This window comes from Squalius cephalus (genome assembly GCF_949319135.1).
Source record: "Squalius cephalus genome assembly, chromosome: 9".
In the NCBI taxonomy this organism is placed as follows: Eukaryota; Metazoa; Chordata; class Actinopteri; order Cypriniformes; family Leuciscidae; genus Squalius; species Squalius cephalus.
Window position 1 is genome coordinate 14,277,202 of NC_137130.1, and position 27,649 is coordinate 14,304,850.

The following is a 27,649-nucleotide window of genomic DNA, read 5'->3' on the forward strand; positions in this document are numbered from 1 at the left end:
TGGTACCGAAATCTCACATTTTCACAAGAGGGAAGATGCTAAAAACCATAAAGAAACCAGTCACATTTAAAAAAGGGGTTGCATTATAGCTATTCAGTCATAATAGTCATGTTTAAATTACAGACAGATTACATGTTAAACAAATCAGAGTAATAGTTTGTTTGAAAATATTTGGTGAGGGCCAACAGCAAATGTCAATGCATCAACATATCCGTTTCCTTTTCTTTTCTTTTTCTTTTTTTTTTTTTGTTTTTTTGTTTTTTTGTTTTTGTTCCAGCGTATTTTTTTTATCTATAATAGTGATAATCAGTTGCAAAAATGTACATTTTATTTTTAGAATTTATTTTAATTAGGCTATTTATCACAGTCAAAGTACCACTGTACGACTATGAGTGGCAAAAGATCCACAACCAATTTTATTACACAAATTATTACCAAAAAAAAAAAAAAAAAAAAAAAACTAACCGATATGATTGCCACTTGTAATTTTGTATCTACATAATGAAACTATTCAATACAAGATTACTACATGTGTTTAACGGTAGATGGCGCTGTGTCACAAGTATTGGAGAAGAAGCGTGTAACGTTCCTTTGTAAGATCGACTAGCATGAGCCCAGTTTAGTAAAAAAAAAAGAAAAGAAATTGAGCCCAGTTTAGTGCCCTTTGTGTCTTTAAGTAGCCCCATTTGAATTTGTGATCACTCAGCGCTAAGCAATATTATACCCTTAATATTTAGCTACATTTTCTTGTGCATTTTCATTTGCGAAAATTATTGGACAGAATGTGGAGTGTTTCACATTTTGTTCTACTTAAATACTACTTAAATTTGTACAACTTCTACAGCCACCTTACTATGGTGGTGGTCATGTCTGATAGTGATTTCACCATAAGCTCATTTCTGATTGGCTGCAAGTCTCATCTTGTTACAACTCTCCTGATCTCCCCTATATGTAAGTGCCTTTCAATGACTTTAAAAGATAAAATAAGACACAAATTCATCACTAAATGAAACACAATGAAGTGTCCGTCTGAATATAAATGTTGAAATCAATCCATCCATCCATTTTAAAGCTTCTTGCTGTGAGGCGACAGTGCTCCATTGTGCCGCTCTATTGTTGAAAATGACTAAAAAGTTACACCTGATTCTTATCAGATATGATCTCACTGGAGCTCAGGAATAGCCTAGATGAATAGGTTGTGTAGAATCAGGATTATGTGTCAGAGCAACTGATGTAAGACAGGTCAATCTCACAGTAACAGAGGTGGGATTATAATTTGATGTCTGTATTCATTTTGGGATGAAAATGTGGAGACAGATGAGAAATGAATAGTGCATGTGATTTTCAGAAGTACAAGTTTAAGATTAAATAATGCATTTGTGTTTCACTTTTCTAGTAGGTGTGTTGCACACTGTTTTGTTTCGGTTTTTACCTACTGTATATTTGTTTCCTTCCTAAACTGTGTGTTTAAAGAAAGCATGAGTTTCCTTCCCAGTGTCCTCTGGGTGTGGTCTCAGAATGACAGTGGTTTCCGGTCTAGGACCCAGACTTGGTTTTTCAGTGTTATTTCTGAGCACTGACTAAGAGGCACATGGGCAGACAGCTGTGTGACATACTGTCAAGATCTAAAATTTGGATGTTCTTTCATTTCTATGAAAGATTAACAAATACTATCCATATTATTCCAACATTGGATTTGGCTCTAAATGCATCAGATGTCTGTTGTATTGCAGGGTGACCCAAGGCCACATAATCTAAAAAGAATTACAGGAAATTTGACACAAAGATGTTTTTGAAGGATTGATTTTGAAACTAATCCCTAATCATACTGTGTCGTGAGCGGCAAGAGCCAAAACAATAAAGCGACACAAAGCCACTAAAATGAGCTGCTTTCAAAAATATGCCGCTTTGTGGCTGGTTAATGCGACTGTTGTTCAACTGGTCACGGCCAGCAGGTGGGCATTGTTTTCAGCTGTAAGGTTGACAGGTGGTACAGTAGTGAGCTACTTTGGTAGTTTCATGTTTTGTTTTTTGGTTCCGCTTTAGCCAGGGTGAATTCTGACTCTGACAGAAATGTGTAAAAATAGAGCCATGTAATACACATATTTGAGTTGTGTCTCTTAGCTTTCCTCTGCTCCGCCTATTTAGAGGCCTCCTTCCTTCCTTCTCTCTCTTTTGTTCTGTTTTATCAACAAAATGCTCTTATTGCTTATGTAAGAGAAAAGGCACTATCTTGTTTTACAGCCACAGTGGTCTGTTTGTGCTTCAGTCGTGTGCTCCTTATTAAACGCACAAACAAGATCCAGATGCCCTGTAAAAAACCCTCAACATTAGGACTGCATAACGGCTGCAAACACACGGGACACATATGACACAATATCTCACTCCCACAAGTCTGTAGACTTCAAACAGGTAGCTGAAATGATGAAAGTCATGAGCATATGACATACAATAACACTTAAAAAGAAAATTCTTTAAATAAATGACCATGTGGTTAGTAAATTAAGTATTTTAGACATTAATCTTTAAAAAAATCGCTCATGCTCATACATATAATTTTCTGCTCCTTGTATGGTGAAGAAATTTAGCTCACCACTTAGTTTGAGCAGATGTTTCTAGTGCAACGGTCTTAATTTAAAGTGGTTTCAAGTCCCTTTATAGAGTTTCCATCCCTGCTTTACTCTGTCAAAGTGCCAAAAGTGACCTAAAAGCCATTTGCTTCATTGCTGATTTTATTATGAATTATTGACCACATCATTTTAAAATTATTAATATGAATTATAGGCTCCAACATCCATATGACCATGCAGAAAGGATAAAAGTGGTCTAGAGAATGGGTGGATTAATGAATTATGGTTGGGGGAGGAAAAATGTACTATTCCATTCTTTAATAAAGCAATTATTAATAATTATAGAAAAAGTAATTGTAATAATAGAATTAAATTAAATTGCCAAGTTAAGACAACCATTTGAGAACAAAATATTGAGAGTCCATTCTACTATTATCTCAAGGTGTTTTAATGAGCTGTTATAGTTATCGTTTTTCTTCCTTAATCACCATGTGTGAAAAGTTTGTGTTTTAAAAAAAATACTGGAACTTTTTTTTGCCTTTACATTTATGATTTATACACGCCCTCCTCCTGTTTAATACCCACACTTCATTTTAAAATTATTAATATGAATTATAGGCTCCAACATCCCTATGACCATGCAAAAAGGATAAAAGTGGTCTAGAGAATGGGTGGATTAATGAATTATGGTTGGGGGAGGAAAAATGTACTATTCCATTCTTTAATAAAGCAATTATTAATAATTATAGAAAAAGTAATTGTAATAATAGAATTAAATTAAATTGCCAAGTTAAGACAACCATTTGAGAACAAAATATTGAGAGTCCATTCTACTATTATCTCAAGGTGTTTTAATGAGCTGTTATAGTTATCGTTTTTCTTCCTTAATCACCATGTGTGAAAATGTTGTGTTTTAAAAAAAATACTGGAACGTTTTCTGCCTTTACATTTATGATTTATACACGCCCCTCCTCCTGTTTAATACCCACACTTCATTTTAAAATTATTAATATGAATTATAGGCTCCAACATCCCTATGACCATGCAAAAAGGATACAAGTGGTCTAGAGAATGGGTGGATTAATGAATTATGGTTGGGGGAGGAAAAATGTACTATTCCATTCTTTAATAAAGCAATTATTAATAATTATAGAAAAAGTAATTGTAATAATAGAATTAAATTAAATTGCCAAGTTAAGACAACCATTTGAGGACAAAATAGTGAGAGTCCATTCTATTATCTCAAGGTGTTTTAATGAGCTGTTATAGTTATCGTTTTTCTTCCTTAATCACCATGTGTGAAAATGTTGTGTTTTAAAAAAATTACTGGAACGTTTTCTGCCTTTACATTTATGATTTATACACGCCCCTCCTCCTGTTTAATATGCAGCCCCGCCCTGATTAATTATTCAGCAATCCCGTTCTTCCTTCGCCACGCCCCCTCATTAATTTCAGCATGCTTCCAACCCTCTACAACTTTTGCTTTATTATTTCGCGGCCATTTAGGGAGACTGGAGGTGATGTCTTTTTTCTGGTAGAGGTTTTAAGGAAAACAATCTGGATTTATTAACTAAACATCAACTTCAGAAAGTAGGCTATTTGATTTCATAAACCCTCTCGCAGCAGCAGGACTTGGTGATCTTTGCTTGCTCATTAAGACTTAAGCCGTTTTCTTAAAGGGGATCGGATACACTGCACGTCATCCTCGGTTCAGTGCCACTCCCGAAGGATTAAGTTGTTGGAATATGGAGCAAACCCTCTAAGCACAGGAGCGGGAGTCCTCTTGTGTGGCCGAGTGGGTCGCCCCGTGTCCGGCCTTGCGAGTGCTGGAGATCCCGTTATAATGGGATGCGGACTACGGAAACTGGAGGACCCGGAGGACAGCAGCCCGGGGAAAATCTACTCCACTTTAAAGAGACCACAGGTCGAGACCAAAACAGACTCCGTGTACGAGTATGTGCTTCTGGACTTCAGTTTGGAAGGTAACGTTACAGAACAGTTCAGTAAACAAAAGTGTGGATGTGATGTTACAAAAAATGCCATGGTAACGTTAACCATAGTTTCCACCAAAATACTAGTTATTTCATATATTCTTACTACAATAAAACTGCGTTAACGTAGTTTAAAAAAATAAACTAAACAAATTGTTTTTCCCCCTCCTGAAAATTACTCCTTCCGTGGCAGGCTACTTTTTCCATTTTGCAAGCCAAGGCTGTAATGAATGAGAAAGAGCTCCAGCAGTTGTTCATTCGGCTGTGTCTCACACAACCCTCCGCCTGGCTAGATAACAGTGGCACGTGCCAGTGGTGGCCAAAAATGCTCCCTAGACAGGAAGCTCGCTAAGATTTGGGACAATATCATATTTTCAATTTCGAACTTCTGGCAATGATGAATCCTGACATGTGCGTCCTGGAGTTTGCGAGAGCTAATACCGTTTTACCCAGCAACAGCGCTGAAGCCTCATCGCATGTGGAAATAGGTCAGGGGGTTTAAGACAGCAGCTCACCCGCGCCAGTTCAAGATGACATCCATACTCAGAGACTCCCTCCGTACAGTTTCCACTATCTTAATTTCCCATAAGCGTCTTTTTTCTTTTGGTTTGAAGGAACCATGCACACTCTTACAAAGTACTACCCACATTTATAGTATAGTATAGTATAGTATAGTATAGTATAGTATAGTATAGTATAGCAGCATAGTATAGTCAGTGTATTGTAGTGTTGTGTTACTTTGCCTGGAGTAGAAGTGGATTGTTTGAAAGTTTGTGCGGGTTTCTCGCTCGTTAACCAGCCGGGAGCGGGAAGTGAAAACCACGTAATGGATTTGGAATACCTGGAGTGATTAATGATCGCTTTGAGCACGAGGAGAGGAAACTTCATTCACTCCGTTTCACTAATTTTGCTGCTCCAGACCGTATTTCAGTCTGTGCGTTAGAACCATTTTCATTAACGAAAAAACTGTACAAACTTTTTTCTTTTAATGTACATTATCTAATGTTAACTTTTTGTTTATTGTACTATTGTAATATGCTGAGGAACAAAGCAGCAGCTTAGCTGATCAGTATCACAGCACTTTAGATTTAGTAATATTTCTTACAGGATGATGGGAAATGAGATGTACATAGAATTGTCCAGTATTTACACTACAGTGTGTTTCTTTGTTTGTTTATTAATGCCATGCTAGCTTCTTTGCTATGCCATGCTAGCTAGTTTTCATGGCGAAAACCATAGGCCTAACGTGACTTGAGTTATAAAATTTAAAATAGAGAAACTAAATATATTTAAGACCCATTTTTCCTAAAACTAAATTTAGGTTAACTTGATATAAAAAAAAACCCTCTGTATTAACTGATTTTTTTTTTTCCAGATGGCTAAATATTACAATCCAATAAAATATGTTTGACAGACAATGGGTTCTGACATGATGTAAATTTTTCATTTTATGTTAAATATATGTCAAATGGGTTTTTAAACCTGTGTAAGCCTTGAATGTCTGCATCGTATGTAAATTACTTGTTCCCTACAGTTATTAAAAGTAAAAGTAAAAAGTACCAATAATAGGATTGATGTAATGTAATTTAAGCACTCATTCCATTCTGATTGCCACTTGTTTTCTACATAAGCTTACACATTTAGATTAGGTTTCAGATCTGAGAAAGATACTATATAAGAGAATACTATAAAATTGTAGTATGGATAAATTCTGTCGAAATGATGGACACATCTAGGTGGTCACACACCCGTTTAAAATCATTGTTTTGTGATGGTAATGTATGCAGGTTACATGTCTCCACCTGGCTAGGCCTCAAGTCCACCACTTTAGAAGTTTATGAGGCAAATTATTTAATCTCTCTGAAACTGAGCTAAATCAGTTAGGTTACCTGGATTGTTGTCAGCTGGTTATAAAGGTCAGCGTAAAAAGCCTCAATAATAACAGAACAATAAGTCATATTTTAATGCAACACATCTTAATCCAGATATTAGCTATACTTTTCTTTATCTGAACATAAACATGTCTGCGGGTGTGGGTGTTGACGATTTGAGGGAAAAGTCAATTGGCATGTCAGCGCCCCCTTTGTTCTAGTCTTTCATTCCTGAGAACACCTGGTGTACAGATTCCTGAAGCGATGGTGTCTGACACTGCTCACATTATTTAGACAGATCTGCATCACAGGCTGTGCTCCTTTGCCTTGCTCTATCTGCATATCGAATGTAACCTGTGGAAACTCTTCCTCGGCTGTGTGCCTGTGAGTGTTTGAATGGTTACGAGATGATGTGGCTATACCTTTCGACTCAGTTCTTCTTTGCAGCCATTTGCAAGACCTCAGCTTGACAAGTACACCTATCTATGCCTAAAATCATAGTAGACGTGTGTCACTTGGAAAAATATCACAGTTGTTGTTAGCTTGCATACTCCATGCAGGCTCTCTTCGCTTGGACCTGTCTTGTCCTGCATCTCATGTCAGAACAGGAACAATGCTGGTTTCTACACTCGTAAAAACAAAAGTTGCAAACTGATGTTTTCACAGTGATGCCATAGAAGAAGAACCATTTGTGTTCCCATTCATTTTTTCCTTCGTGCTACTTTGAAGAATTTGTTAATAATCTAAAGAATTTGTCAAATATAAAGGTTCCATGGATGTTAAATGCTTTTCATGGACCCATAGATGCCAATAAAGAACCTTCATTTTTAAGAGTGCGGGGCTGTAATGTGTAAACTGTTTTGTCAAATAACCTTAGAGGTCTTGTCTGTTGTGCAAGAGGAAAGCTAAAGGATCTTCCTCTTGGCTGATTCCTCTTGGGTTCTGGAAAGTTCCAAGGTTTGGTGTGCTCCTTATGTGTGGCTCTCTTGGACACTCAACCTTGTCCTCATCCAAATAATACATAATTAAGAAAATAACTTTTTCTCTCTCTTTTTTTTTTTTTATAAAGAGAAATAAAATAATTTATGTAAAGTACTGTAATGTTCACTAACCAATCTATTTTTAATTTAGAAATTAATTTATGACATTTTATGCATCATTAATGCTATTGGCATGTACAGGAGCTTGCTTGATGCTTAATTTGGGTGTTTGGTTGTAGAAAGCCAGATGTTCATGTTGCAGAGGCAGCAGACAGAATTACGAGTGGCCTTAATCTCTACCTTGGATCAGTTTCATTGCTGTCTGACAAGTCGAAAAAGGAATTAGTTTCAATGTCTCATTTTGGCCTTAAATCACCATTTGAAAAACCTTCATCAATTTTCCTGTCCATTTAGGAGTCAATAATATTCTTAAAGGGTTAGTTCACCCAAAAATTAAAATTCATAATGGTCTCACCCTCTCCATAATTGAGCATAAGTATATGATGACAATTTACATTTTTGAGTGAATGAATCCTTTAAACAATAGCATTCAACATTATCAGATTGTCAGATTTAAGGTGTACGGTATGTTGGTGTAATCTCCCTTTTGGTTAATCTCGTTCTGGCATGCTGATGGATTTATGAGTATTAAATGAGTTTTCAGGCAATGTAGTTTAATCTAGTAAAACTGGTTAATCGGGTTATCTCAAGGCCTGTAACTGAAATGAACTACTATGATGACCTTGCAATATTTTGCTGGGTGAAAACATGTCTCTCACACCAAAATAAACAATAAAAGGAAGAAACAATTTTTGCATAATGTAAATAAATCTTGGCCATTTAGACCATAAATAATTTATTGCATTTGATGGAAGGTAAGCACTTAAATTTTTTTTTTTTAAAAATCATCACAAAATTCAGTATAGCAAATACTACCAAGATGTATAGCCTAAATATTTACTATATTCATTACAACAGCATGGTGGTGTTATATTTGTTGTTATTTCACGTCAAAATCAAAATATTTAATTTGTTTTGCATTATGTGTGTGTGTGTGTGTGTGTGTATATATATATATATATATATATATATATATATATATATATATATATATATATATATATATATATATATATATTCTTTTATAAATATTTTAGATTTTGGGGTGAAATATAACAGAAAATTGAATGCATTGAATTGATGGAATATTTGATTGAAGGAAATGTGGCAAAATGTGCAAAATTTCCACACTCTGAAAAGGTCTACTTCTATACACAAGACATCTTTTTCCCCTAAACCCTTTCTGGGTCATAAAATATCCCATAAATTCCTTCCCTCTACCTCCTTCGTCTCCCTCTCATATCCCAGTCTATCTGTTTCTCATTTTCCCTCTGCAGATTTCACACCTTCAAACTCTTCTCCATGTCTTCTCACCCCCTTTTCTTTTTATTCACCCATTCAGCTCATTCTCTTTTTATAAACAACACGCATACACAGTCTCTCTCTCTCTCTGTCTCTATAGAGAACAGAGGCCTCTGTGTGAGAGTTGACAGGAGGGGGGGGGGTTCAAGGGTTTGGGACAAATTGCAGGCCTTTCTGAGGTCTGTGTCTCTGTGAACGAGCCACCGCTCTCCCCAGCCCATCGGGGTCGTTGTGTCCATGACGAGTCTATAAAGCTCAGGTGTGAAGGGCGGACATGTATACGTGCCAGTTAAAGCCCTTTAGTGGCTACAGACACCGGGGATGGCGAAACTTTCAGGTAGCTGCAAAATCAGACTTGGACGAGAATAGAAAACTCGTTCATAGCCGTTTACTGTTTGTGAATGAGTTTTCTGTGGTCCGTGAGATCGTCTCTCATGTGAGGTTACAAATTCGGGTCTGCTCCAGTGTGGGAACCGAAAGACAGAATGTTTGCGCGAGTATGTTTGTGTTGTGTGTGGTGGAATGTTGTGTTTGTGAGGCTGAGTGTGTGTGGCATGGGGCCAGGCCTCCCTGTGAACAGCAGCTCTTTGTGGACACAGGAAGTGTGTTGGGGGGTTGGGGGAGAGGAGGGAGACGTCAGGGTGATCTTCTGTCAGAGGCTGCAGACAGGAGGACGAGAAGCTAACTAAACGGTAGCACGCTATTGAAGAGCCGCTTAGAGAAACCTTAACATTGGCTCTGTTCCAAAACCTAGTGGCCGGCTTTGCTGTTTGCTACCTACATAGACAACATCCTAAGTGGAATGGAACGCTGCACATGGGCAGCAACAGTTTGCATCATACAAATAGCGCTTGGCTTGACTAAAATTGACTTCAGTAACCTTTGTTAATAGTTTGTGCATAAAAAATTGCACAAATATTAGGTCAAATTATTTTATTACTTTTATTATTTTCACATTGTAAATTCAGCTATTTTGAATCAAGTTAAAATTAAAAGAAATAAAAACTTTAGGACACAACTTTAAATTGGCCAAATGCAGTATTTCAAATAAATGCTTTTTTATGAATGATCAAAGAATCCTGTAAAAAAAGTATCATGGTTTCCACAAAATATTAGCAGCAAAACTATTTTCAACTTTGATAATAGGATCATGTGACACTAAAGACTGGAGAAAAATTCAGCTTTGCCATCATTGAAATAAATGACATTTTAAAATATATTAAAGTATTTTATTAAATTATATTAAATATTTCATAATATTACTGTATTTTTGATCAAATATATGCAGCCTTGGTGAGCATTAGAGACTTTTCAAAAACATTTTATAGTCTTACCGACCCTAAACTTTTGAACGGTAGTGTACATGTCACATTTAGGACAATTTATATAGTATAATATAATATCAGCTGTGGTGAAACGTCAGATAAACCTCTAATGAACTGTATACTGAACACTGAAATGGCTCTTTCTCAAGAGTCTTCTTATTCTTCATGCAATTTTCAGGAGTAGGAAAAAAAGTTTGATCTAATTTCACATTTGCCCACCCCTAAAAAATTAACTACCCACAGATGATAAAATAACCCTTATTTTATTTTTATTTTAACCCTAAGATAACCCTTCGCTGTCTAAATGGGCGGCTCTTGGTGAATATAAATTGCGAAAGACTGTATCTTCATAATATTTTCATCAAGTCTTCATAATATTCTGCCAGTGTCTTTTAGCACTGTATGGTGGTTTTCACTGAGTGCATTGTAAGTTTTAGTTCTGTTGTGTTCCACAGGCAGTCGTCCCACAGTGCAGTATCTATCCTCACTGTGCGAGCTGCCCCATGCCCTGCAGTCCTACTACACCCAAGGCTTTGTACTGGCCGCCCTGCATCCCATCATCCTCTCAGTGGGCCGTACCCGCTCTCTGCCCTGCAGCCTGCTCTACAGGGCCATTCTGGTCCGCCCACGGTCCAGGTAATGTTGACCATGTCCATACCTCATCATTGCGCCCCCTATTCTGTACCCCAAAAAACCCAGACCAGCTCCTTCCAAGTAAATAATAATTAACTTTTAATGAGTCTGCTCTGCATGAATATTTAATAATCAGTAGTTGGAGGTCAGACAGTCTAGCTAGAGTGGGCGGGGCTTGTGTGAAGTCAGACTGGGGTGCAGATGTGGGTTAAATGTAAGTTATAAGAAAGCCCTGACAACAGTGTAGTTTTTCACCAACCAATGAGAACCTGCAAAGCAGCTGTGGATGATCCGACAGGCTATGATGCTTTAGGTGACAATAAATTATTCAAAAGTAAAGTCTAGGACAGTTGTAGTGTGTTAACAGTATTGTGGTGTGAAAAACACTGAGCTGTGTAATGCCAACTCCTGTGAATACTGTATGAATAATGTCTGCATCCAGTCAGCATAAGCTTGAATGCGCTTTCAAGCAGAGACAATGGCTATGAAACTCGGAAAAAGCTGCCATATCAGGCAGTGGCATCCAGACGTATCCACATCCATTGTTTGCTTAACTTCCTGTCTACTAAGATGCCTACATCTGGTAATTTCTTGAAGGAAAGCAGCATAGAAGTATTTTTGCATCTTGTGATACCCAACAGTACTGTCTGTGTGATTCAGAGGTTGCTTGAAAGAATAAAATGCTGTCTGATGGACTAGAAATAGGCTGACTTGACAGGAATTTATTTATAAATGGCTTTTTAATGAACCTATTTCCACCAAGAAGTAAGCATTGTAGTCAGTAAATGTTTGCTCGCATCTAAAGCGCAGTTGAATCAGTTCTAGATCATTTGTGTTATGGTGCTGTGAAAACATATCTGAAATCAGTTTTAGTGTTGGCTTCATACAGAATCGCTGTCTGTTAAATCATTGACTTTCGGACGCCGCTGATACGGTCAGTTGGGGTTAGAAGGGGTTAAACCTCTCAGCAAATTGATACTTTGCTAATCGAGGACACGTGAAGAATAGCAAATGTCAGCAATTATAAAATATGCATAATGTTTACAACTGCCTTAATTGATGTGTGTTTGTTTGTGCTGTGTGTGTGGTTGCAGTAATCATGCTGTGCCGATGATTGACAGCTTGCCAGTGTTGCGAGTGGAGGAGTGGCCTCTACCTGGAGAATCTCTGACCAGTGACACAGTGAGACTGCTCATCGACAGGGTCCGTGGTTTTTTTCCACCACAAAAAAACATGTTTATTTTAGCCATGCATTTTTATGTTTACTAGAAATAATGGTTACTGTTTCATAAAATGTTTAGGTTTATAAAGTTGCTTTTACAAAAATAAATAAGTTGAACAAATGCATAAAACAAAATTCATCTATATTTGCTAGCTATATTTAATAGGGCTGCACAATTATGATAATCGTCATTGTCTATTTTTACCCCCCTGGTATTGTAATTGCAATGTTTATTAATAGATCTGTGCGGGTCCATAGAACGTGCTGTTTAAAGTTGGAAATTCACCCAATTTACGTTGGAAATTCAACTCATTGATCTTATTGTGAACGAGTCACAATAAAAACAAATTTTTCAATGAATGCCGGACTTTTTTTCTTACAATCCCATTTCTTAAAACCCACTGGAAACTCACAATCAGTTTTGGCAAAAAGTTATATTAGTGCCCAAAAACGCATGATATCTGGCAATTTTGAAGGCACATTGTAATGGAAAAAGTGACCGATATTTATTTATTTTTTCTTCCGTATTGTGATGTACCATCTGTTGGTTGTTGATTGGTTGGTGGCAGATCTGATTGTGAGATGGCAGCTGATTGTATGAAAGGGTCGGGGTTTAAGCTGACTAAATGATTGGAGAAGCTATGACAACTTCTATCGAATGATGACATTTTGATTAAAAATTACAAGCTCAAAAAAGTTCTTCACAAAGATCAATAACATGCATTTAGAAAATATTGAATTTCATGCCGACTTTAAGTGTCAGAGGTCTTTCTCTGCAAAAATCTATTTGCATAACTTTCAGTTCCTCTTGGAGGGTTTAGACATACTGACCATACTCCTATTACTAACCATATGTATTTTGTCTGCAGGTGAACAGCTATGCCCGGGGTGGTGTGAGGTTTGTGGGATCAGTGCTTCAGCAGGCTGGAGGAGGGGGGTGTAACGGTAGAGTGCCCAGTCCCAGGAGGGGCTGCCGCTCCCCATCCCGCACCCCACCTCGCACGCCGCCCGGAGACGGAGATCTAGAGGGCCGTGGCTACAGCCCAGGTGAGATTTTCCTCTAACCTCATTATAGACCATCTGAAGTCTCAATCATTAAACAGTTATTATTTTTAATAGCTTTAAATCATATACGATGATGTTTGACTGCACAGATGAACTATAAATGCCTTGTGGGATTCACCCAACAACGCATGATTCGAAGAACTTATATTTCAGCTTTGAATCAAAAAGCAAAATTATATTTTTTTACCATAGCATTGTTAAAATAACAACCAGTCTGTATAACCTTATTCAGAGTAATGAAGAGTGTTTTTCTTTTTCCCTCTTCAGTTTGAGTGGTGTCAGTTTAATTTTGGTTTAACCTTGTAATATCTTTGCCCTCTGTGGAGCTGCAGTGCTTCCTCGCCCTCTGGGCATCACACCAACCGCTCGATTCTCCACGCCAACCATTTTGGGGCCACATGTGAGATTAAGATCAGTCAGAGGCTGTTAGCGTCTTAACACCAGTACTGTACCTCATTTATCTGCCCTATTTGACTTATTATTTATGGTAGATGGACTGCTAGTTTGACCTAATAAAAATGGTGCCTAAATCACTGATCATTGCACGACTTATTCTATTGAAATTTGCCAGTAAGTTTGACCTTGCATTCTATTATTCGTTTGTCTGACAAAATGTGTGACTGTCACTGTCGTTTTCAGACCTGAGATTGTTGGTGCTGTTTCACTCATGGGCTCCGGGTTGTGCCCCGCTGGACTCTCTCGCCTGCTGTTACCACCAGGGGGCGCTGTCCATGCGTGTGTCCAGAAAGGGCCAAGTTGTCAGTGCCCTGGAAGCTGATTGGCTGGAACTGACCGCAGCTTACTACCGCAAGGGCTGGTCACTGGTCGACTCCTTTATATATTGGGACACACCTAAAGGTAGTTCTCTGACTTCTTTTGACTGTCGTTTGAGTGGTTCCTTGAGCTGGTTGTTCATCTGGCTGCCGTGTTTGAGTTTCTCTGATTGCAAAAGAAAGATGTCTACATTCTCTTTAGCTCTTCCCAAGGAAGTCATTAAACTTCATTTTCTCCAAGTACATCTTTTCATCCTCAGAAGTTATGTTCTTCATCCTCCTCTTTTTAAACCCGCCACATCTCTCTGTCTTTAACTAAAGCCAAGATTTCTCTTCTCTTGTCTCTCACCAGAACTAAATTTAGAGCTCATGTCCCTAACCTCACGACCGTGCTTCCTGTTTCGCACTAGACTAATAGGAGCTAAATCAGATGTGTGTGTCTGTTTGTGTGTGTGGGTGTTTGAGACATCTGGGCTCACTCTCTATACTTTATGTATGCATGCATGCATGTATGTATGTATGTACGTACGGGGTCGAGATTTTTTTTAAATATATTTGAAAGAAGTCTCTTTCATATGGAGCCCCGCATGACATGCAGGAAAAAATCTGTTAACAATCTGTTTCCTTGACATATTAATATGTCAGCATGTTTTACTAATTTGTCCCGTACAATATAATAATTAATTCCCTCGATTTACTAAATCGTGGCCACGTTGTTCTAGTTCGTTCTCTTGTTTTAGTTCAATCAAAACCAGGCAACGAATTAGTTCAATGTGGCCAAGATTTACTAAAACAAGGGAACGAATTAATAAATCATGGGAACAAATTCTTAATTTGTGGGAATTCATTATTAATTTGTGGCCACGATATATATCTTTTGTCCGCATGTCACGTGCGGGGCTCTGCATTTATTTGATCAAAAATATAAATTAAGTAATATTGTTAAAAAAATCACAATTCAAAATAACTGTTTTCTATTTTAATCTATTTTAAAATGTAATTGACTATTTATTTAGTTGTAAAAATACAGAAATCTTTGAAATATGTTCTCAGTGTTGGCTGTATAATCTCATTCTCTCTCTCTTTGTCCTCTCATACATGTTGGTGCACATGGATTTGTCTTGCTGTCTTATAAGTAGTTCAGTTTCATTATCTTTTGTAGGTCATTGACACACTTCCAAGCACTGACTAAATGAGACCTACAAATTGTTGCTCTGTGGTTCAGTGGGTAACTATATCAGAATAAAATAGTCTCCTTAGTTAAAAACAGCCACTTATAATGTTCAGATCTGTGTAATCATGTTAAAGGGAAGTCATTAATTCTGCTCCTGCTTCAGATTAGGCTTTTGAGCAATTAAATGAACATACAAATATACATGTACTCTTACAGACATAATGTAAAAACCTAGCTGTGAATTGTCATATACCAGTTCTTACTGTATCATGTTGTTTTTACAGGTGAGCCAGTGCCCAGGTCTCTAGAGGGGCTGTTTGTCTATGAGGAGAAAAGCACAGCGCCACCTGCCAATGACACTATTGTAGTGGAGCAGTGGACTGTTATAGAGGTGTGAAATGTCTGAAAGGTGTCACATTATCACATTAAGTGTGTTGTGAATGGCATTTTTCTGTTCTCCTTAATTTATTCTGGTTTGCGTGTCAGGGTTCAGATGTGAAGACCGACTATGGTCCTCTGCTCCACACATTAGCAGAGTTCGGCTGGCTGCTCACCTGTGTGCTGCCCACCCCAATTATTCGCCATGACAGGTGGGACAGCTGTATAATTATCTTCATTTACACCCCATCACCGTTTCCAAAGCTGACTGTTTTTCTTTTCCTGCAGTGAAGGGAATCTCGCCACTAAACAAGTTGTTTTTCTGCAAAGACCTGTCAAAGGCCAGTCGGTACCACAGCACAGTCAGGTACCTGTTTACCAGTGTCAGTTCAGTCAATTAAATTGGCAATCTGTTGCTTTTCTTATAACTTAGTCTGTCAGAAATAATTATATGTAACTATTTACAGTCAATTTTTTGTGAGGAAGAGTAACTGTGATATTTCAACCACATTTTTTTTCAAACAATCCAGTGTAATTTATATAACATTATTGTATTTTATTAATATAAGTAGCTTTTATTTTTACAGTTTTATGTTGATGTTACATTTGTAGTAATTTTATGTGCTTTTGTCATTTTTTATATATATATATAATTAAATAAACTATCACTAATAAATAAATATTAATAAAAACTAGACATTTAATAAAAGGTAACACTTTACAGGTTTCATTAGTTAACATGTACTAACAAGGAACAACACTTATTTACAGCATTTAATAGTTTTAATTTCAACATTTACTCTATTAACGTTAGTTATACCATGGTCTGGGTGAATACTCGATTCTGATTGGCTGCAGGGTGTCCATTAAAAAGTGATAATGTACACCTAGGAAAGGCGTCCCGTCAATTTCCCTGATGACAGTTCTAAATGATTGCGCTGGCTCAAACTCACTGATCAACTGCTGCGGTCTGGTCGCTGTGGCCACGTTGCTTGGCAATGCCTGTATACGGGAGATATTAAATAGTGCGCTCGACTTAATAAAAACCCTCACGATTTTTACTCTAAAACACATTAAAGTATTATGAATTGATTCAATATTTCTTTCTTTCGTAAGTGACCATGGTATAAGCGGGTTAATGCCCTTCGAGGTGTCCATTATCAGGTATTAATGGACTTCGGCGGAGGCAACCGTCCTCCGCTGCACGTCGGACGGTTCACGCCTCGCCGTCGTCCATTAATACCTGATAATGGACACCTCGTCGGGCATTAACCCTTACTTAATGCATTGTTAACTAACATGAACATTTTTATTAACTAACATTAACAAAAAGTAATAAATGCTGCACAAATATATTTCTCATTGTTAGTTCATGTTAGTTAATGTTGTTAGTTAACTAATGTTAACAAAGACATTGTAAAGTGTAAACAAAAAAAACACCACAAACTAAAAACCAAAAACATGAACTAAAATGAAAGTGAAAAATATCCTAAAACTTGAACTAAAATTTAAGTGAAAAATCTATAAAAACCTAATTAAAAACGTTAACAAAGACTATCATAGTATATTAATGATTCTAAAATAACACTGATTGATTTCAGTTTTCATCTAATATTTATTTGATTGTATTTCAGCTTTTAAAAGCCTTGTTTTTGTTCCTCCAGGGATCCACGCGGCGAGAGGCGTCCAGTCACTCTGTGAGTCGAGGTGTGGAGGAAGCGCACACGGAGCTGTCGTCTCCATGTTCAGGGGGGATCGGTGGTTTCCCAGTGTTTGGAGGGGGGTATCTCAGTGCACTCTCCCACCTAGATGAGGGAGGATTTGAGCCAGACGATGGGGCTGCAGAAGTCACCTGTATGTGACGCACCAAATCAAAGACGCGATTTCTTTTGTCCGACAGAAACCTTTGATGGTTACGAGCTGCAGCAATGCCCTAGAATTGACCACATCACAAGGACAAAGAGATTGGCATTCTTGTATTAGAAACGGACTCATAGCACTTTTAACTTTTCGTAAGTTATTTTTTAACAAGCCATAACGTATAATAGAGGTCAGTTTTATTTTACCCGTTTGAAAGCACAAAGTATGTGCAATCCTTCTCTTTTTTTGACACAAAGTATCAATAACAGCACTGAAAGTCACTTATTTGCAACAGCAGTATTTCACAGCACTCGCACGACACAACTACATGTACAGTTCATATCACATTTGTAGCACAATAACACAACAGAAACAAGAAAAAGGCTCCAACACCTCAACAAATCTTTTTTTCCCTCCTCATCACCTAGTGTCCTTCCTCACGGTTTATTTTTTGCTGTTCGTTTTCCTGTTCCTTTTTTTTACTTCAAACCAACTGACTATTGAGTTGTTTGTTCCAACACCTGGAACGGTTCCGTGTGACGCACTCAGGAACTCAGGAGTGTCCAAACAGCCCCTCTGTAGGACGAAGACGTTTATTTGGTGTGCATATTTGGGACGTGCTTAGATTTGTTTTGCAGGAATTTTCCAGGCCTTGGAGTCAAAACATCAGGAATGCTCAATACAGCTTGGGACACCAGTGTTTAAGGGAAATGCATGTGCACTGTAAATGTACAGCGCTGCAGGCAGGATCTCATGAACTAGCCTGCACTAAACGCAGAACTTGATGCTGTAGTTTGGTTGATCTCACTCCCTGCCATGAACTTAAGTGGTGCTAGAGTTGAATTTGTATGTTAATCTCCTAGGAATTTCTGCTATCTAAAAGGGAATGGTGATACACTCAGATTTGCATGTTAAGTAAGAGGCAACATTTCAGTTTTTCTCTTCAGCCTGATGATCAAATTAGATTTATCAGGCTGGATTTTTTTTTTTTTTTTTTTTTTTAAGCAGCAATGGTGTTGCTTGTGCCACCTTGTTCACTTGTACGTTGTATAATTTTAACTGAGTTAAGCTTTGTAATTTTTGCATCTTATATTGCCTTGACAATGTTTATCCCTCTTTGAGGAATGGCAGAATAGAATAAGCACGTTTTAGCTGGCAAAACAGACTATCAAGCTGCTGTAATTGTTCCAATTGTTCAGAAACTAGTAAGATGTTTCTTCACTCCAGAAGCTGAGCTCAGATATTTAACATTATATTCTAATATGCCAGAACTGATCAGTATTATTTACCAACTGTAGTATTTGAACGATTCAGACCATTTTTTGTAATATTTTATTAAATGGGTATTTACCTCATTTTAAAGTGGCTGTTTGTGTTGTTACTTAACACATGACATAAAAAGCACTAGGTACAAGTCTTTTATTAACAATTGACATAATGAAAATACCATACATTTTAGTTCATTTAAAAAAAAAGGACGAAGTGGGCCAGGTAAGAACCCTCCACCCATGTAATAACTTAACAACAAGGGAAAAGACAGGGTGAATATCACCAGACTTGTTATAGTCGAGAGAGGGGAAAAAAAAGAAAGGAAATTCTTATTGGTTAAGCAGGATTTACAATGGAGATGGAGTGAGATATGTACAAGGAGCTGCTGATGTTACATTTTGATTGTTACAGCTGAATGAAGAGATTTGGATCAAACAAAGCATTAGTGAGTGGAAAAGTAACAAAATGACTAAAGTTGTATGCCTCTGCTGTCTGGATGCTAGAGGCTGAAGATGCACAAGATACAGCTCAGGCGTCACTCTCCCCAGCAGTGGCACTCTGGACTTCCTCTTCCAGGATGGGCACGATGAGGTTATCCTTAGACATTAGGTTGTACTTCATCACGAAACGAGTGAAGCGGTGACACAAGAAAGTCTCATTCTGTGGGAGAGAGATGACACTCTTGATACAATGTCAATCGGATGCCTTTTTAAGAACCTGCCTCCTACTGACCATAGCAGGAATTGTTGCTAGCATGAACAGTAGTTGCTTTGTCATGAGCACTGTCATTATCATGCTTAACATTCACTTTAATTTAAAGTAATGGCCTCTAAGACAGAAATCTCTGACCAACTGGAAACATTCTTAATGAGCAGCAATTCCTGTTGTGGTGCACAAACTCACAATTGCTCTGTTGAGCATAAAAATACAGCACACAAATATTGGGTTGCATGATTGAAGTATGTTTTCCTATTTTTCAAGAGGTTCAGTAGTGTGAAATGATGCCGAAATAGGCAGTGCAGTAGGTTTTGGAGCAGAGCTGATATTCTGTTTTATAAAATCTATGTGCTTATGGATAAAAAAAAAAAAGAAAAAGAAGAATTCTTGCTTACCTCATACTTGTCAAAAATCTGGCGGTGGTGAAAGTAAGCATGGGAGAAGATCCTATAGATGCGACGGCAAACCGAGCCCAGTTTGGCCACAGATGATTCCTTAATGCTGACGCTATACGGAAAGCAGTGAGAGGATCAGTGGCTACACAAACAAAACCTCAATGGCTTGTTTACAGCTAGAAAATCCTAGAAATTAACATAGTAATGCATGGATGCTCAAATCTGCTCATAGAGGACTTCCTTCCAAGGTAGTTTAGATCCAGCCCTCACCTGAAACTAGTCAATTTAATTGGTGTATATTTAGCACTTTTCACAATTCACATCGTTTCAAAGCAGCTTTACAGACACTCATTAAGGTAATGTTCAAAATACCAATGATTAATTGTTCACATTTTGCAGTTTAGAGCTGGGCGGTAGGATCATTTGCATATGATGATGATGATATAAAGAGATAAGATTTGCTATTAAGTATAAATCGTGTTATGTGAGTGTACTCCATGTATACGGACACAGCTGGATATATTTTTAGTAATTGGAGCAAGCTGTTGATTCATTATGCATTGAAAGGTTTGAGCTCTGTAACGTTGTTTAATAATAGAAATTTGGTGTAGTAAAAAGCCTAATTACTATTTAGTGATGAGTATCACTGCCATGATTAAATGATGCATATAAATGACAGGTTTGAAGATTTATCGAAGATTTTTTTTATAAAAAAACAAAATCAAGGTTTTGGGGTTGAATAAAAACTAATCCAGTGTGTTTGAGCAGAGCTGGAACTAAACCCTGCAGGAAGACAGATCTCTAAGATGAACAGTGCACACCCCTGCTTTAATAGATTAGATGTTCAATAACTCACCGGCTGGGAAAATACTTGTTGCTGTTGAGAAGACACGCAGCTCCATCGAGGGTGTGCCTTGTGTAGTCAATGGCAGGGCACTGTGAGCCACAGTAAACAAACAAATCAACATAAGACACAATCATCTATATTTTAGCTTTTCCAGCTGAAGTCGGTTCAGAAATTCATTAGGGCTAATCAATAATAATAAAAAAAAATAACCAACAACAAATGTACACTGATTAATCATATTCTGCTCACTAAAAAAAAAAAAAAAAAAAGGTATTTTTATCTGATTAATTGAATACCTAATCAACTTATTATTGTTAGTTGCAGCCCTAAAATTCATACATGGACATTTTAAGATCATGTCTTTTTTTGAGGTTTTTTAAGATCATGGGAAACATAAATTCAGTCTTTCCAAACTTTTGACACAGAGGACACTCACCTCTTTGGGAGTCTTATGGGCAGCACACAGAAAGATCCACTGCTCAGTGGCCGTCATCTGGGTACATGTGTCCGGATGACACTCATTCTATGGCGCAAAGCATTATAAGTATTTTAATATTAAAAATATAATATTAAGACAACAGTAAAGTCTGTCAACTAAAACAATGTGGCATGACAAGGAGACATACACTACCGTTCAAAAGTTTGGGGTCAGTAAGATTTTTTAATGTTTTTAAAAGAATTATCTTCTGCTCACCAAGGCTCCATTTATTTGTTTAAAAACAATAAAAGAAAAAAAACAGTAATATTGTGAAATATTATGACAATTTAAAATGACTGTTTTCTATTTTAATATATTTTAAACTGTAATTTATTCCTGTGATCAAAGCTGAATTTTCAGCGTCATTACTCCAGTCTTCAGTGTCACATAATCCTTCAGAAATCATTCTAATATGATGATTTAAATATTTAGAAAAATAGAATATTTTCTAACAATATAAATGTCTTTACTATAACTTTTGATCAGTTTAACTCATCCTTGATGAATAAAAGTATTGATTTATTTTATTTCTTTCCCCCAAAAATAAAATTAAAATTCTTACTGACCCCAAACTTTTGAACGGTAGTGTTTAATGTTACAAAAGCTTTAGATTTCAGATAAATGCTTTTGAACTTTCTATTCATCATAGCATCATGAAATAAAAATGTAAATAACTGTTTTCAACATTGATAATAATCATAAATGTTTCTTGAGCATCAAATCATCAAATTAGAATGATTTCTGAAGGATCATGTGACACTGAAGACTGGAGTAATGATGCTGAAAATTCAGCTTTGATCACAGGAATAAATTACACTTTACTGTATATTCACATAGAAAACAGCTGTTTTAAATTTGAATAATAATTCACAATATTACTGTTTTTGTTTGTATATTTAATCAAATAAATGCAGCCTTGGTGAGCAGAAGATACTTCTTTTAAAAACATTAAAAATCTTACTGACCCCAAACTTTTGAATGGTAGTGTACATTAGTTTTTAAATGAATAGTGCAGTACAGACTACTTGAGTTGTTTGTGAGATAACAGTAATATTTGTAAGAAAGATAATTACCTGCAGTTTAACTGCCAAGCCATTGAGCTCCAAGCAGAACTGTCTATATATAAAAAAATAAATAAAAAAAAATCACATGATATTTACATTTACACTATTCCCAGGGACACTGCAGCAACAAGTGTATGATAACATTTTGTGGACCCACTTTATATTAAATGTCTTTAACTATTACGTACTAACATCTAAATTACTCATTTGATACAGTGCACTTATTGTGTACATACATGTTTTTATGTTGTACTTTTTTTTTTTTTTTTTTTTTTAAGACCTGCTTGCAATTACAGCTGTTTTCATTTCCATATCAACAACACCATACGTGTTTTGCAATTTTTGACGTACATAGTAGATAAAGACAATTAATATAAAGTAGGACCCATTTAGTCATCAAAAACAAATGGAATACACATACACTGAGATGGAGTCATTATAACACTAGACGATGTGAAGGATGAAATGGTCAGAGTTTTAGAGATTAATCAGAGATTAATAATATACCTGAGATGTTCATATTTCCACACCCCCTCATCCTGTCCCTCTGGGGGCTCCATAATCTTCTCTATGTTGGAACAATCTGAGCGGATGTTCTGCTGAATATACTGAAAAGGAAAACATATTACTATGAATTACATTTTAAGGTCAGCAAGAAATGGAAGTTGCATGTCAGTCTTTTCTTCCCTATTGTGATGTATATGAATAAACAGCTTCTTGAACAAGAAAAAATGTAGGGCGGAACTTGATTTTGTCCGTTGGGAATTGATTGTATTGTTGAGGTATGCTATTGCTGCAATCTCATGTGAGTGACAGGTTGTCCCGCCCTCGCACTAGTTCCTCATGTAAAATTACTGTACTGCTTAAAAATACTTAGAATATAGTACAATAAGCATAGTGACAACTTTTACAGTGTTTTTTAGAGCTTGACAGAATGTGGTCACTGTATTGAAAACAGCACCTCTCAAAATATTATTCTGTGATCCACTCAAGTAAGAAAAGCTCTCACCTGTTGCACTGCCAGGGTGCTGTCCATCTCTTCAAAAGACTCATCAGACCAGTTATAGAAGTCCTAAGGATTAAAACAAAACATGTTAATAGGGCTAGCACTAAAATAATCAACACAACTGTATCAGTAATTGCTGTTGACAGAACATATTTGATAGATATACACTTCAAGGGACTTTTAGACAATTTACTATAGGCCTAGTTCTTACGTTGTAACATCTATATCTATTCTAAACCCGTGGTCCCAATGGTTTTGTCAATTGCATGAAGTATTAGTGACTCAATGCAGCAGTGCAGAGCAGCTCAACGCTTCATGACTCGGCTATATAATGTTATATTAACTTAATTGTGTTTTAAATTCAATAATTTAATGTATATAAACATAAGCAGTTGTGTGCATCCGGGTACTTTAAAACGGCTGCTGCTAGCTGACTGCTGTTAGCCAAATAACTAGATCATGAAAACCTGCCATTTCGGACACCTTCTAACTCATATTCCACCTCATACTCACCAACTTACAAAAGAGAAGATACAATCCTATTATGACCAGATGAATTTAACAGAATATTCAGGTAAAACCCTTCAATTGAGAATCATTGGTCTTCACGGTTAACTGATAGCTTAGCTCTTTAGCATATTATCTGCGGCTTCCGCTCCCACGAAAACAAATCGTTTTTTTATTATTATTATTACATTGCAATATACTTTGCGAACTGATTTGAGCTTGGAAAACGATTTAAATTGTTATTCGTTGTTCATTTTACCTTCGCCTTGGTGCCTGGTCTATTCCTCCTCAGAACAGCTGTGCCCTCCGCCATGACCATCTCGACAGATTTAGAGTTTGATTGACAGCGCGCCCCCCAATGGACGAGTAGAACAACTACAGGAAGAGCTCAGATTCAGTGACACCAACAAATATTGGACAAAATGCATGTTATTGCATTGCATCTCAAAAAAAAAAAATAGTTGTAATTATTTAAAACCATTTCTAATGTTCTAATCCTTGCCAATGGGAAGGGCATTATGCACTGATACTCTCAGGTTTTAACTGACCTTGGGGCCACTTGTACTAACACAGCCATAATGTCTTAAGACCTAGTCGTCTGACTAACTACCAGTTTACCAATGGACATTTCATTCTCAACTTTAACCAATGAATTAAAAATGATTTTGAAAAATGTCTTGAAAAAAAATTAATGACTAAATTGTAATAAGGGGTTTATGAAACTGTCCCCAGTGTGAAAATGACTTTTACTCCTTCAATCTAACAAGTCCACAAAGACCTGACTAATAGAGTAGCTTACTGTAAGCATTATTATCCCTTATGTTCTTATTTTAAATGACTCAAAGCCCTTCTTATACAAATGAAAAGCCTTGTGTCCATTCATATTTATTTTGCTGATTTTCCTTTTAAAGGGATTAAATTATAGCCTATGTAAACGTAACTTCCTATGGTACACTACTTTTTTACACAACACTACTATCTTTTTTAGATCTTTTCAACATTATATTTGTACTTAGCAACTGATTATTGTATATCATATCAAATAAGAAAAAGCCATTCTTCATATTTAATAATTTTTAATGAACAATGAAATGTAATGTCAGTTGAAAAAACATTTTATATAATGAATTATAGTGATTAAAAAGTCAAGAAGTCAGATTACTTTCAGAAGGCACTGTACAATAATTATTTTAGTTATACCTTCTGATCACATCCTGCAGCACATATTCATAATCGAAAGGAAATGATTAGGGAGATAAAAGATATTCAGTAAAACAAATTAATTTTCAAACCCCAGAATTAGCAATTCACTAGTTACTTTATCATCATAGTCCAAATTCCATCTGACTTCATTATAAACGTGTACAAAGTTAAGAATTAAAGAACATAATTAACATTTGACCAAACGCAAAAATGGACCGTTCATGAATATGGACTATGAAGTCATTGGAATTCATATTTTGTTTCCTAATACACACAATTTAGACAGTCCTTTCACATAATCAATTCCAAACTGTTCTGTTACATGAAGAAGCAAAGACGAAACATCAAGATCACTTTATTTGAACAAAACATGATCATATTTATTTACAATCAAATGACATAGAAAAAAGAAAACAAACACTGAACAGCCATTCTTTCTACGAGCTCCAGAATGACGCAGATGGATGAACAAGCAGACTTCATTCTACATATTTGCCAAGAATATCTCCATCCCGGAAAAGGAAGTAGTCCTACAAAAGAAAAGAAAACGGCAATTGTAAAATCAAGTTACTTTTATGCAAATTATAATTTAGTTAATAAGAAATACATAACAAAACAAATTCATCTAATCATGGCAAATGTTCTAACCTTATCCTCAAGTACAATTTTAGTTCCTCCGTACTCAGGCAGCAAAACTTTATCCCCAACATTGACACAGACAGGTGTTACTTTCCCATCCTGAAAGACAGACATTATTTAAACTCTGAAGTACAACCAATAGATCTCACACAGATGTTTCAATCAGATCATAAAGCATGATTAGGTTACCTTGTTGGTGAATCCTGGACCCACTGCTACCACTGTAGCCTGTTGCACTTTGGCTTGAGACTTTTCTGGAATCATGATGCCTCCTCTTGAAACGGTCTCTGCAGCAAGCCGTTCCACCAACACACGGTCGAACATGGGAAGGAATTTCCGGAAAGCCTGCTGTGGGGCAAAGAAATGCTTAGTGCAGTGTAGAAATAGTCAATGCATGTTTCGCAACACTGTAAAAGTTCCCAAAAAAATAAATAATAATAAAATAAAACCACCAGGGGGCGTTACAGACCAGGCTAAGCGAAAACCAATTGTTTTAATTAATCTCAAGTCTTTTCTCCTATGAGTTCTTGATTTCGGTTATAATAAAATCTTTGATTGACCTTCTTTAAAAGACAAATTTTAGGCAACTAAATTAGACGCATACTTTAATCAGACAACTTGGAGAAAGAATATTGACCATCACCCTGTACACAGTTTCAAAGACACAAGCTGCTGCTTGTCTGAGAACAGATGTGTGTGTGACCTTGAGTGAAGGTTGTGTATGGAGGAGGGTAGATGGGATATAGGAGATGTTGAGGGTTCATGTTGGGGAGGAGAAAAGTTTGGAGGTTTTGTCAATGTTTACCATCCTGGTGAAGGACGAAAGGACAGGCAACAAGATAACCCCCCCAAGGCTGAACAGTCAGGAATGTAGAAGATTCTAGAATGAATCAGCTGTGCATTTTACCTTACCTTATAACACATTTGAGATGAATTACAATGTAATTTATAATACAAGTCACAAGTGAAGTTTCCTACAGTCTAGTTGGTAGCCAATGAAGTATGCGCATACTTACTACGCTATGGCAGTTTATCAAAAGGGTTAATAGACACAGATAACAGTCAGTCCTGCTTAAGAGAATACTACTATGCCTCAATCTAACTAAAGACAAAGGCACAACAGTTACTGTACATCACAAATCACACGTGTTCACTCCATTCAAAATGACCCGGAAGTTCATTTCTTCCTGAAATGCTATTGGTTGAAATGATCTTGGAGCTTAGCTGAACGTGAAAACCCGATTCAAGTTATCTAGTTATGATCATGGAAATATGTTAAGTTTTCACAAGCAAGATGTGACAGATACCTGCAAACAAATATAATTTACACGCGTGAACAGATATTCTCATACTAAACAGACTGTCATATGAAATTTTAAGCAGTAAAATAATTATACCACATTTTAAACAATACTATACTAAGAGGTTAAACTTGTCTAAAAACAACCATAATTTAGCAATTCGTGAAACAAACCGGTTTACCTGCGAAAATCACCAATCCTGATGACAGAAAACCACGCATTTTAAACATTTCTCCCATACTATACATGTACCAAGTAACATACTTAGCATCACATCATTATCTCGTATAAAGTCAGAGCATGACTACATTACTAACCGTGACCTTGCAGTTGCAATTGATGGAGGATTATAAAACATTGCGCGATCTCATTCACAAAGATCAAATAGTTATTGAAACAACTCATTCAGATGATGCAGCTAGATGAATTATGTTACGCGTCTTACCATTTTAGTTGATCTTTATGAAATGAGCGTGCAGCAGAGCGGCATAAGACAGTCACACTGGATCACTTCACTGTTCACTCCTGCGATCCACGTGAAGAAGAAATGTCTGGAAGGCCACTGCGCATGCGCCAAAAGACAATCCTTACCGACCCCGTCCTGCAATCTAGAATATTCCTCGATCGCCTGAACGTTGCACAAAGACATTTTAATATATATTTATTTTTGTGTAATTTCTATTCTAAAAAGACGACAAAAATTTAAAACTGAAGTGGATTACAAATAACCAAAGAAATAGTAAAAACCAAAATAAAGGTTGTGAATGAATGGTAAAAGTGGCAATATAATCAAATAAATAATAATAAACACTGATAATTATATAATACAAAATACAAATATATTATAAAACTATTAACAAATCCATAGACATTTGAAAAACGCAATAAATTCGGTGGTTGCACAACCATGACCTCTGACGTCTTTTTTTTCTCCAATAGAATCAGCGAAATTTCTCGAA

At 36.5% G+C, this 27,649-nt stretch overlaps 2 protein-coding genes across 4 annotated transcripts; one reads left to right on the top strand and one right to left on the bottom strand.

Annotated features, from left to right (window-relative positions):
• The first annotated feature begins 4,064 nt into the window (after nucleotides 1–4,064).
• Nucleotides 4,065–18,623, top strand: rftn2 (raftlin family member 2). The gene is made up of 9 exons (XM_079882333.1): nucleotides 4,065–4,552; nucleotides 10,615–10,795; nucleotides 11,887–11,995; nucleotides 12,884–13,061; nucleotides 13,719–13,937; nucleotides 15,311–15,417; nucleotides 15,513–15,616; nucleotides 15,693–15,771; nucleotides 17,069–18,623. Exons 1-9 carry the CDS (start codon nucleotides 4,414–4,416, stop codon nucleotides 17,264–17,266), a joined length of 1,314 nt encoding a protein of 437 aa, XP_079738459.1. The 5' UTR covers nucleotides 4,065–4,413; the 3' UTR covers nucleotides 17,267–18,623.
• Nucleotides 18,624–18,666: 43 nt separating this feature from the next.
• On the bottom strand, nucleotides 18,667–27,243 carry LOC307165053 (MOB-like protein phocein). Of its 3 annotated transcripts, XM_079882337.1 has the most exons (9): nucleotides 27,136–27,239; nucleotides 25,579–25,737; nucleotides 23,044–23,106; nucleotides 22,542–22,642; nucleotides 22,044–22,086; nucleotides 20,929–21,015; nucleotides 20,502–20,581; nucleotides 19,646–19,757; nucleotides 18,667–19,193 (listed from the first exon to the last, which is right to left on the bottom strand). In XM_079882337.1, the coding sequence occupies exons 1-9, from the start codon at nucleotides 27,136–27,138 to the stop codon at nucleotides 19,062–19,064; spliced, it is 780 nt and encodes a 259-aa protein (XP_079738463.1). In that variant the 5' UTR covers nucleotides 27,139–27,239; the 3' UTR covers nucleotides 18,667–19,061. The 3 variants fall into 3 exon arrangements, with proteins under 3 accessions (XP_079738463.1, XP_079738461.1, XP_079738462.1); XM_079882335.1 differs by lacking the exons at nucleotides 25,579–25,737; nucleotides 27,136–27,239 and adding an exon at nucleotides 23,807–23,911; XM_079882336.1 differs by lacking the exons at nucleotides 18,667–19,193; nucleotides 19,646–19,757; nucleotides 20,502–20,581; ... (2 more) ...; nucleotides 22,542–22,642; nucleotides 23,044–23,106 and adding exons at nucleotides 24,609–25,280; nucleotides 25,399–25,488 and having other exon boundaries at nucleotides 27,136–27,243.
• Between the last annotated feature and the right edge of the window lie 406 nt (nucleotides 27,244–27,649).

Coding starts and splice junctions, on each gene's coding strand:
- rftn2 (XM_079882333.1), top strand. CDS start 4,414: ATGGGATGCGGACTACGGAAACTGGAGGACCCGGAGGACAGCAGCCCG. Junction 15,617..15,692: donor CCAATTATTCGCCATGACAG/GTGGGACAGCTG, acceptor CTTTTCCTGCAG/TGAAGGGAATCTCGCCACTA. Junction 15,772..17,068: donor CGGTACCACAGCACAGTCAG/GTACCTGTTTAC, acceptor TTGTTCCTCCAG/GGATCCACGCGGCGAGAGGC.
- LOC307165053 (XM_079882337.1), bottom strand. Junction 23,107..25,578: donor GTCCAGGATTCACCAACAAG/GTAACCTAATCA, acceptor TTTAATCCTTAG/GACTTCTATAACTGGTCTGA. Junction 22,643..23,043: donor GCACCCTGGCAGTGCAACAG/GTGAGAGCTTTT, acceptor TTTCCTTTTCAG/TATATTCAGCAGAACATCCG.